Raw genomic sequence first — 11,969 nt, 5'->3', positions numbered from 1 at the left:
CTCGGCCATCTTTCGGCAGAAGCTGCACCCCACACGCGAGAGATTCTCCCGGAGGGCCGGAGGTGAGCGGCAAACGTCGGCGGCACGGGGCTCGTGCGTGTGACCGCAGGTCTGGCGATTCCGCCGTCTCAACGGGATTCCCTCTAAATTGAGCTCGGGGTCGTCTGCCTCACCACAGCGTGGACTTCCTTGGCGTTGGTGATCAATCTCTCTGTCACGCATCCTGACGGCTCGATCCGTTTGCTATCAGCGTGAGTTAGCTTCCAGGAAGGAATCGATGAGCTCACAGGCTCTCCTGTGTGGTGCCGTTGTGCACGTACGTTCTCGGCTGATGTGCAGAGGCCGGTGGGGGTGGGGGATAGTGTTTGATGAAATGCTGTTACAAGAAGAGGTAGGCGAGAGATGCTTACTTTTGCTGAGAAAACCCTTCACACACACGCACACACACACACACACACACACACACACACACACACACACACAACTTCTTACGGATCAGAGGAGGATCACTTCAGATTTTGTTGACGATTTTCTAGTTTATTCAATTCGTTTTCATGGACTAACGAGACATTTCACTCAAATCGCCTTCCCAATGCCCTGGCCTGACATTCTGCTGTTGCGGCGATCATTACACATTTTCTTCTCCGCTATCTGCATGCAGCCTCTTGAGCAGCGGAAACCATCCGCTCAAGCTCTGGGCTCGTGGGGAAGGCTTTGGTACAAGGAAAGGAGGAAGGAACCATAATGACCCCTCAAAAACAAAAAAGGGCCAAAGGGCATGGCAATAGGTGGAGAAATGGAATAATAGAGAGCATAAATCACAAGCTGATTCACATTGCACAGTATTAGGATGTCTTGATGTAATTTATAGTACTCCCTTCGTAAACTAATATAAAAGCATTTAGATAGCTACTTTAGTTATCTAAACACTCTTTATATATTAGTTTACAGAGGGAGTATTACACAGCTGATTCGGAAACATACTGGTCTATTACTGAAGCAAGCGACGAGTTCCAGTACTCGGAGCAGATATACTACCATCAGCGCACAACATCATCTGTTGTTCAGACCTACTACAAAAAAACACCCTGCTGCCTAGGAACTTAGCATATCAAGCAGCCGTTTGCTTCAAGGCATGATATCCTTCCAAAAAAAGTTTTCTCCTGATGAGTCCCGAGCCTTCACTGTAGGGTTGTCGACATGATGACCATTCTCGAGACCAGCTTTTCTGCACACATGAACACTATTCATCAGTCGTCTGCCTGCTAGTGTAACACAAGTCAGCTGACAAGAAGCAGAGACAACAAATGAACTACACAACTAGTACTCCCTCCGGCCGAAAATACTTGTCATCGTTTGTCCATTTTGATGACAAGTATTTTCGAACGAAGGGAGTACCAATTATTACTCCCTCCTATAACCACCACTGCCTCTGTTACAAGTTAAACAGGCAACAAGAAGCCGCGACAAAAGCAGCTACCAATCATTACTACATCTTATAACCATCATAGCCTCTGTTACGAGGTAAACAGGACTTCATCAACAAATGCAGGTCAAGAACCAATAGCATCAAGTAAAAAAATAATGGAGCTACACACCTCAGTTCTATTCCTTCGGGCCTTTATTCTTCTGCCCTTGATCTGGCTTCTTGTTCAATGGGAATCTAACTGCAAACGTACATCAACACATCATCAGAGATGAGCACCAACGAACCAAAGAACAGCAAGTAAATTATGATACCAACCTCCATTGAAATAGACAAAGCTCAATGCAGACAACTCCGGGATATACTCAGTCATCTTCTCCCGTTCACTGGGCGTCACAAGCACCACATGGAATGCACCTCTCTTGTGATACACTTCTTTAGGTACAGAATAATCCAACACCACCACCAGCTCTCTAGACGGGGGAGAGTGGTTGACAGATCCAGTGGTGAAAGTGCCATGCACTGACCCTATGCAAGATTTGCTGGTGAAGGTGCTGTGAAGCTCTGGAGAAAAATGTACCTGTTAACTTTCGTGAACGAGAGTTCCCAATTGTTCCTTGAAACATTCAGACTTCTCCATATAATTGTTGAGGGACACTTTCAGTTTACTTGCATGCAGTGTCTATTTAAGCACCACCAAGCAGTCCAACTTACGGCACTCTTCAACTTCAACAAAATAGACATCAGGACCGCTCATGCCATACAATTCTTCATCCAATATCTTGTTCTCTGCAGCATAAATATAACTTAGTTCCAGGAAAATATTTGAACTATCCATACAAATTTACCTCTGAACTAATACAGCACAGAAATATGTCGCTTAAAAAAATCAATTGTAGACCTACAACTACAAGGTCCAGGCTAGAAATATGTTACTTAAACAAGTACTAGACCTATCAGGGGACCCTACCATGAAAACTGTAACTTCCTATGAAAAACCACAAATAGGTTAACAAGTTGTAAACCTTTCCAGAACACAGCAAGCAAATAGTTCATGTCTCGTATGAAGAACACTAACAATGAAGCATAAATCAAGAGAAGAGAACATACTGAATTTTCGAACTGCTGTGGCCGTTTTGTTTGTCCATTCAATGTGGTGGACAGGGAGGCCCCGTAGGTGGCCGGACCATTTCTCCAGAGCAGTAGTATGGGAAGCACGTAAATCACAGCCAGGGGACTTCGCAATCTCTGCAAGCTCGTCTGGGAAAAACAGCATCTCCCTGGGCCTCCAGGTGACCACCAACCGACTGAACCGCTTCCTCATGCCCCTTAAGGTCAGAAAAAAGTCATGGTGGGCATGGTCCCAAGGGATTGACAACTCGCCAGTTAAGACACTAGCCGCTGTTCTGGAATCAGTCCATAGATGGAGTTTGCTGATCTTGAGTTCTTCAGCCTTGTAAAGAAGCGCTAACGCAGCATGAATTTCAGCTTCATTTGATGAAGAGCACTTGAGGTCTGAGAAAACTTCTGAGTAAATGATCTTATCGTCCTTCCAAATGATGTAAGACAAGCTTGCAATTCCCGTCTTATTATCGTACGAAGCATCACATTCCCCTTTGTACAATGGTTCGTTGGTCCCGTCATACGGCTGCTTCAGTCCGTGGTCATACATTAATGGTTCAATAGTGGAAAAGGAAGAGTCCCAATCTTCAATAATGTAACCCTTCCTGCTAACAAGAAGGTCCAGAAAAGTCTCAAATTCGCCATCCTTACAAGTATCTTCATAGGATGTGATGTCAAAGCTACTCAAATAGCAAGGATTGTGACCAAGGATGCTGAAGGTTTGACGTTGCAAAAATATCATCCACGGATCGTTTATTCCACACGGGGCAATCAAACATCGGTTAACCAGTAATGGTCTGATAAAGTTCTTGTATCTGGCCTTAAAACTGAGCGCTTTAGTAGCTGTTTGACTGGTATCGGCTAATACTCTCTCCCTCAAAGCTGTACTATTACTATGCTGAAAATGGCTGTCCTCACCAATATATCGTTCACCTGCATCACATTGCACAAGTTAGGTAGCCAAATGTAGCATTGCACTGAGAAAACTTAAGCTTAATTAATTTCAATGTGTGTAACAAGTGTAGAAATGAAACGAATGAACAGAGATGAAAACATAATTCTTAGGAAGTTTTCTCAAAATAAAACTTGTACATATATGGCAAGCGATCATAGCTTGTTCGAAATTTGCAGAACATTAGCATAAGGGCTAGAAAAACCATGTGAAAGAAGAGACTCTGAATGCGAGAACCGATGAGAAACTTCTTACCATAATCTTAATATGCAGATGATAACCAAAAAGAATAAACAGAGAACACATCCATACAAAACAACAATTGTGTGTTCAAGTAAATGAAATGAGAGGGGGCACATAATACCGTGTCATGGGAACTTAAAATGCATACATACAGGTTAAAAGTACCAAAATGCTCACACATACAACAGGTTGGCATCGCTATATGCAGAGAATACAGCTGACAATTGACAGTCAAAAATTGTGAATCAACAGAATAAACACGTACCAGAAAGCAGGTGTATTTAACAAAAGGGATGGCAAGTTACCTGAATTTGTGACTGACTGGTCTCCAGCCAAGGTACAAAATCGGTGGTGTTTCATCTGTGACCCCAGTGTAGCAGAGGAACCTGCAACAAGCAAAGCAATTAAAAGGGGCAGTGGATAGCCATGTCTGCATTAAGAAAAATCAATGTTATATTTAATGAGAACAATTGCAACAGATCCAAAAAAGAAGAGCCTGCCAGGGTACCAAATGTATGTGGTGACAACACGATTGCCACCTGCAAAAAGTTGACCAACTTAAAAAGGGCACAGATAGACTAACATTCTACCATTGATGACTAACAATAACTAGTACAGCTAATGATAGAATGTATCAGTTGGGCAGACTGAGCTTTGTACTGTGCAGAAAACGGGAGGGCTAACATTCTACCATTGATGATTACAAAAATGTACAAAACAGGAGCGTTTCGTTAATATACCAGCATTCTTCAGCAAAGTGAGTGCAGTGCTTTTACACCGACTTGGTAAGCTACGGACCACAGTGGGCCAGACTGGTGCAACAAATGTAGTGCCCAAGGATGGACTTCTCAGCACCGGTAAACTGCTTGGTGATTTACCTGCATTTGTCAAGATGCATTTGTCAAGATGCCTACTAGTTGGATAGTTGGGATCACCCAAGTATGAAAGATAAGTACTTCAGACCATAGATCATAGAAGCATATTAGTTTGTCACTTTACCTTCAGTTGACACAACCGTTGGTATACCACAACTTGTTGCAGGACTTGCCAACGCCAATGTGTCAATAGCATTTTGTGTGACTGGTGCTGAAGATAAACCTGTAACGAGTCATGAAATTAAAAGTTGCACCAGATAGCAGGCATTTAGATGCCTTAAAAATAAGCGACGCGGCATAATCTGATCTAATATACACATGAGACCTGTACTAATCGAACCCCGTAGTTTGCTAATTTAACTTCTAAGTATTTGACACACAGCACCCACGAATTTTGCAAAGCCAGCAACCCACGAATTTTGCAAAGCCAATCTAAACCTTTTCTAGACCAGCTCTACAGAAGGTGAACTTAGGACAAGGCCTTAACATGACGTTTTCTCTGTTTTTTCAAATGAACTGAACTGTAACCAACCACAAAGTGTTGCCATTTATACAGAACGCTGGCAAATAACTGAATCAGCTATGTCAAAACCCTTCTCTTGGGATATATGGTGCCAGATACCTAATCAACCATGCCAAAAAAAGGATTCCTTGGAATGCATTGGTGCAAGATACTGAATCATGCAAAAAAGGCTTTCTTTAGGAAAGATTTGTGCAAGACCTGGTGATTTTCACCAACAGAAAACATGGTTTTGTGTGGCTTGAGACAAATTACCTCGAAGAAGAGCCAAGTTTCGAGTTGGACCTTGGGTAAGGTTGGGCTCTGGGGGGATGGTACCACCATCAGCCTGCTCCCTGTGGAGCCTCCCCTGCTGGCTCCCTAACCAGGCGAGATGCGCCCTTCTTCTCACACCACCCATCCAAGCTCTGGATGGCTTCATGGCCCCTCTCATGCGGACTCCTCCCAATCTGGAAGGAAGCTCTCTGCTGCCGCCGCGTTCCCAACTTTGGCCAGAAACCCTCACCCCGCCGTCGCCTTACAAAATCTGACCAGGGTTTCGGGGAGGAAGAGGCTCGATATGGTGGTGCGCTCGGCTTTACTGGACTAAATCAGGCCGTTGGGTTGGAATTGGGCCGGCCCCAATCGTTGTTGTTGGGTTTGGTTTTCTTGGCTACAGGTAGCCCATGGAATGTTATCGTGGGCCAAACCAGGGAGTGAGTCGTAAAAATGGCTAAGTCCGAAAATTACACCATGAACATAGTCGGCATGAAGTTAAGCTTATTATTCAAATGACTTTGTTGCACAAGAATCTAATAAGTATAAATCACATAATATCAATCACATATTATCTGAATTCATCCCCTGTTTAGTTTTGAAATCCCATTATCACTGACCAATTGATCTTCTGAGTAGTAAGGACCGACGCATCATTGTAACTTCTTATAGACTAAAATTCCACAATCATGATGGAATAAACGACATTTCAATCATAAGCATGTAAAAGTTGCATGACTCCATCGAATGCAAGCAAAGCAAAAGAGTAACTGTAAGGACACCTTTGTTCAACTTCCACGTGCACTTCCCCCTTGAAGATAGTATCAAAGATATGAAATCTGCGTCATTGCTCAAGTGAAATTTGTAAATATACTTCATCACAAAGTAGCAAAGCCAAGTATGAACTAGTAACGCATAGGAGCACATGAACGGAACTAAGAAAAAAATGGAGGACCAAATGACAAGAATTAAGTCTAAGCAGTTGCCAAATAAAGACCCCTACTAATTTCTATTGAACAATGTGGTACTACTTAAGAGGATTTCATCAAGTGTTCTCGGCGCCCACTAGCTCCCCATTGCCTTCAGCATATCCAAGAAAAATTGGTTCAAGTTAAAAACTCTAAACAAATCGTATATATAAGTGCTAGTTTTTTTGGAAAAAAACATGCAAATAATGACATCAACTTGACAAAAATTCAGGAGCCGTGCAAATATAGTTTTGACAAAGTTTTCATATTATATTTTAGCCGGCTGTCATTTGAGCATCTACAAATGGAGCCCCCGTACCACCCTAAACGTCCGGGCGGCCAGTGGCGAAGCTATGTGTAATCACTGTTCATCGTGAAGAAAAAATTCACAAAAAATACCGCTGACCCCACAGATTATTTTAGCTGGCACCGCCGCTGCGGGCGGCCTGCCCGGTCACTACCAGAACAGGAAAATGGCACCCAACCGGACCCGGCAAACCCAGCCCAAATGCTCGGTATGACTGGCACCCGGACATATCCGCCAACATGTGGAGGGCTCAAATTGGTGTGTGTGGTTGTAGATGCTCTTACTCACCGAATACTCATCTGGTTGGTAAGGAAGTTCGTCCCAATGGAGCTTTGCAAGTGCCAGATGAATGTTCACCAGATCTCACTTGTTGCACCATGAATGTAATCTACACTGACCTTCCTCTGGTCACAAATATAAGCAGTTTATGACATATATATATACAATTACAAGTGGACAAAATACATATTATGGAACTACTTTTCATGATGAATCGGGTAGAAATTAAACCTTGTACTGCAAAACTATTGACAGTCAAAGTTGAGAGATTTGACTTGGGATAAACCTTAAACTAATTTATGTTTGTGATGAGAGATGCTTTGAACATGATGAAAGTGCTAGCATCCTATGTAAGCCCGGATTATAGTCCCCGAAAAAAGAAATGTTTACTTACAATAGGTCTATGGGTGCAAGTAACGTTACTACTACATGCCGGCCAGGAGTAGAATTGTCCTGGTACACAAGCTTATTTTATTTGGTTAAATAAAACATATTAGAATTTACTTTGGCACACATAGGGACAAGAAACAAACTGTCAAGCAATTCAGTCTATGTCCAGATATTACTCATCGGTCATCACTCAATCTGCGTTTGCAGACTTGGAAGGTACAATAGTACAATTTAGAGCCTTGCGTTGGCAAATCCCACCGTGACAAAAAAAAGTACTTAAACGCTACAATTAGTATCACCCTTCAAAATCGTTTGCAAAAGGAACAAGATAGAAAAAAAATATAAAGCATAAGCCGTCTCCATTGAAAATTGGTCCAAAAATCAAAAACGACTTATTCGTCCTCCTCCCTTTTCCACTGAAAAATAAATACAAGTAATCCTTCTGTACAGTATCGTTTCTTTTTCTAATGAAAGGAACCATCCACCATTATCAAAATCTATACGAGAATTTTAAGAAGAAGAAAAATGGCTCCGATGTTTCCTTGGGTTAAGAAAAAAAGAAAACAGATGGGTTGCATCTCACACTTTAACAAGCATCTGACACATCCAATAATATCCTGCCTCCGTTGGTAACAGGCTAGGGAGGGCGTAGGGCGTGCAGATCCGTGACCGCGTATGGATGCATCGCTCCTGGGGTGGGGATGGGATGGGATGCATCGCATCAACCAGCAGTCCCTGCAGGATGCAGGATGAGGGGGAAATCAAATACCCAAAGGGGGAAAAGGCAGGGCCAAGAAATCAGTAAACAAATGCATACCGGATGACGCAGGCAGGCGACGTAAGATTGGGTCTCCGTACTCTCTCTTTTCATAGAGAGGGGGGCGCAGAGAGAGACCTCCCCTTGCGCCTCTCTGATGCAAATCTCCAACTCCATGACCAGATTCCTTTCCTACCTACGCACGCAATGCAGCAGGAGAGAGACGGAGCAGCTGGCGCCGCACGAAAAGTGGAGAGATCTATTTCCAGCCGCCGCAGGAGATAGATAGAAGAAGGGGATGAGGGGTGCGGCTAGGCTATCTGTGCAACCCTAGGACGTCAAATCCCGATCCTACCCCTACCCCGGATGAAATACCTCTCGTGCCCTCGCTGCGCGCGAATTTCCTTTTATACCCCAACTTCGGCTCAGTCTCTTTTCGTTTTTTATTAGGGTACCACCGTACCAGCCAGTGATTAAGTTTTTTTTCTCTATTTCATTTATCAGCCAGTGATTAATTCTGGGAAAAAGGAGTACTGATTGTTGTTCTTGGGGATTATGGCTACTCGCGTGTTTCTTTTCTTTATAGCTGGAAACCTCCCAAAGTTACCACCAAACCGATACAACCCGGTGGCACTTGGATTCAAGTTTTACAACTTACTAATGCAAACCTTTCCTAGCTAAATGTGCTACGCCCATTAGCAAAACGTTGCACCCATTCTACACAAATATTATCCCGAGTTTCAGCAGGGTCTTGGTTTCATGCACAAGATGCTCATATGCTCTCCCACGCGATCGCGATCGAGGATAGCGGTTCCTGTACCTAAACCGCTGGCTCCCCTCCTTCCGTCCGTCGCTCTGGCGGCAATGGCGGCGGCTGGGCGGGGGAGCCCCGGTTCTTCTCTCGAGTGTCCAGGTATAGGACTAGTTTGTCTGGTGACGCTTGGTCGGTCCCAAGGTCGTCATCGCGAATAAAAGTTTTCGGGCCATCGCCTCGACGACGTTTGGCGATAGTGTCGAGGAGCCGCGGATTTGTGTCCAGACGAGACATTCAAGATGGCAGTGAAGGTCTTGCCAGGGGTCTTGTTTCTTCGGCTCTCTCCACGTCGCGTCGGCGGTTCCTTCATCGTTATCACAGAGCCGAAAGTGTTTGTGTTGGAGGTGGCTGGCGTTGCGGTGCCGATCTCATCCGAGCGATGGTGCACCAAGAGTTTCTTCGGCGGCAGAAGATGGTTGACGATTCTGGAGTCTCTCGACCGCAGCGTCGTTCGAGACCTTCAGGGTCGCGATCCAAGAGGGGTGGAGATTTGTTCCGGCCGGCAATCCATAGCGACAAGTGCGACGCCGTTCGCGGTGGAGCCTGATCAGAGGCTCATAATGCAGCTTTGCTGTTGTGGCTTTCTCATGGATCTTGGCTTAGTGGACTGGAGACCGTTTCTTCTCCTCTCCGATGACGGCGGTGGTCGAAGTTTTTGGTCAATGTGTTGGTGGTTGCAGGAATGAAGAAGAATCTTTCTGCAAATTTCTTTCGTTCGGAGTATTTCCTGTACTTTCTCTTGGTGTGCTATCCCTTTGGATTTCTCCTGAGAGATGCTACATTTACTATAATTTACTGATATAATTAATAATCCCTCCGTTCCAAAATAGATGACCTAACTTTGTACTAACTTTAGTACAAAGTTGGGTCATCTATTTTAGAACGGAGAGAGTATCAGTGTGGCACTTTTCCTAAAAAAAGATGCTCATATGCCGAAAGATCCCTCGCCTAATCGTTCATTTTTTTGTTTACAGTTCATGCGCTCGTATGGACTGCCAACGGCGTCCCCTGATCGAATCGAACAGACTTTATAAAGGGTCCCATGCAAGGAGCTATAGAACATCACCGAGACCTCCATCTTCGTCATCCACAGCAACACGCCGCCGCCATTTTCCATCTCCATCTCCATCTCCATAGCCAACACCATCCCCATCACGGTAGCACTCATCCAATTAGACATACTTTTTAACCGTGTATCACATCTGTCATCTATTGTAAGACATATTATTAATCAATTAATCTTCTAATGTGTTCTTCAATGGTTTCTCCTTGCGATCTGATCGTCATGTGTGAGTAGTTCGGTAAGGTAATGGGTTGAGGCATAGCCATAAAACCCTATGTATTTGTTGGAGAGATTGATGGAAGTACTTTGAGTTATCGTCACGTATGTTTAACATAAAATTACTTCGTAGTTGTTTTTTGTCTCATATGCGTTTTTCGTCTCGCAGGTATGCAGGATCATGGAGAGCGAGCCACGGAGAGGCTAAGGGAAGAGAGACTGTGAAGTGTTACCTGAACACCAGTGACATAAGGTTTAGTAGGGTGACATGATCCTATCCTTCGGATGCAAGAGGTGTAGTGATTAAACGCCCAATGCTCTTGTCTGATTTTATCTTAATTATCGAGGAAACCCTGCACGACAGATAGGGCCTTTCGGTTGGACAACTAACTATTGATGCGGGACCTGCTCTAGTTAAGACGTAATTTGGACACCCCCTCCACACACACACACACACACACACACACACACACTTTGATACGTTGCAAGCACATCTCGATGGATGACTTCGAGGGCACAAATTAATATCATAATGACCCCGTTCGTAAATATATTGTTGTAAGTCCTCGTACTCATGCCTATTTTTATTATAAGTGTTTTTAGTTTCAACTTGATTCCGATCCAGTCAAAAGCTGGAATTAATACTCTTGCAAAAGCTTGGTAGAAACCCTTGCCTTTAAAGCTGCCTTCCTCTCATTAGTTCGATAATTCGGGGTCACCTCTCGAGAAAAAGGCAAGAATCATTTCTGCTCCTTTACTAGATCAGTGAAAGGACTTATCAAGAAGGCACACGGTACGAACAAGCCCGATCGTATCATAGTTCGTACCACACACCATCAACTCCAGAAGATCCACCTGATCAACCTTTATAAAGGGGTCGACGCCAGAATCTCAACAGGGAGAGCACCATTGGGGAAACGATGGACCAAACCCAATCTTTCAACCCTAGCTACCGCCATTTACCATCTCATCCCCATAACCAAAACCACCATCATCACCTCAACCATCCTCTCTAAGTTAGTCATATTTGTAACCATTGTATTACATCTAGCAACTATTGTAAGACATATTATCAATCAATCATTAATCATTATTTGTCTTCAATGAGTCCATCTTTCGATCCGATTATCATGTGTGAGTAATTCGGTAGGGTGATGCGGCTGAACTACGTCGGTATTTCCCCAAAGAGGAAGGGATGATGCAACACAGTTACGGTAGGTATTTCCCTCAGTGATGAGACCAAGGTTATCGAACCAGTAGGAGAACCACACAACACTACGTGAACGGCACCTGCACACAAAGAACAAATATTTGCAACCTAACGTAAAAGAGGGGTTGTTAATCCCTCACGGGTAAAAGGTAGGTAAAAATTGTAGTAGATTGGATAAAATAGATCTCGCGGGAACGCGAGATAAAATAAATAAATAAAAATTGCAGCAAGGTATTTTTGGGTTTTTGGATTAATAGATCTGAAAATAAAAGTAAATAAAAATAGATCTCAAAGGCAAATATGATAAAGAAGAGACCTAGGGGTCGTAGATTTCACTAGTGGCTTCTCTCGAGAAAAATAGCATACGGTGGGTAACAAATTATTGTTGGATAATTGATAGAATTTTAAATAATCATGACGATATCCAGGTGTTGGGTTTCGTAGTAATTTCAAAAAATTTCCTACGCACACGCAAGATCATGTGATGCATAGCAACGAGGGGAAGAGTATTGTCTACGTACCCTACGCAGACCGACTGCGGAAGCGATGACACGACATAGAGGAAGTAGTCG

General features: G+C 43.7%; 1 protein-coding gene across 8 annotated transcripts; it reads right to left on the bottom strand.

Annotated features, from left to right (window-relative positions):
- Nucleotides 1-785: 785 nt before the first annotated feature.
- LOC123086776 (uncharacterized) lies at nucleotides 786-8,407 on the bottom strand. 8 transcript variants are annotated; one of them, XM_044508570.1, is made up of 12 exons: nucleotides 8,155-8,405; nucleotides 7,921-8,072; nucleotides 6,957-7,072; nucleotides 6,176-6,232; nucleotides 5,394-5,790; nucleotides 4,743-4,841; nucleotides 4,484-4,621; nucleotides 4,049-4,129; nucleotides 2,537-3,481; nucleotides 1,745-2,215; nucleotides 1,599-1,667; nucleotides 786-1,228 (listed from the first exon to the last, which is right to left on the bottom strand). In XM_044508570.1, the coding sequence occupies exons 5-10, from the start codon at nucleotides 5,569-5,571 to the stop codon at nucleotides 2,109-2,111; spliced, it is 1,548 nt and encodes a 515-aa protein (XP_044364505.1). In that variant the 5' UTR covers nucleotides 5,572-5,790; nucleotides 6,176-6,232; nucleotides 6,957-7,072; nucleotides 7,921-8,072; nucleotides 8,155-8,405; the 3' UTR covers nucleotides 786-1,228; nucleotides 1,599-1,667; nucleotides 1,745-2,108. The 8 variants fall into 8 exon arrangements, with proteins under 8 accessions (XP_044364505.1, XP_044364506.1, XP_044364503.1 ...); XM_044508571.1 differs by having other exon boundaries at nucleotides 1,745-1,812; nucleotides 2,007-2,215; nucleotides 6,176-8,072; XM_044508568.1 differs by having other exon boundaries at nucleotides 6,957-8,072.
- Nucleotides 8,408-11,969: the final 3,562 nt, after the last annotated feature.

Source organism: Triticum aestivum, chromosome 4A (genome assembly GCF_018294505.1).
Source record: "Triticum aestivum cultivar Chinese Spring chromosome 4A, IWGSC CS RefSeq v2.1, whole genome shotgun sequence".
In the NCBI taxonomy this organism is placed as follows: Eukaryota; Viridiplantae; Streptophyta; class Magnoliopsida; order Poales; family Poaceae; genus Triticum; species Triticum aestivum.
The sequence above is the reverse complement of the archived record's forward strand: the minus strand, read 5'-3'. Positions and strand labels throughout refer to the sequence as shown.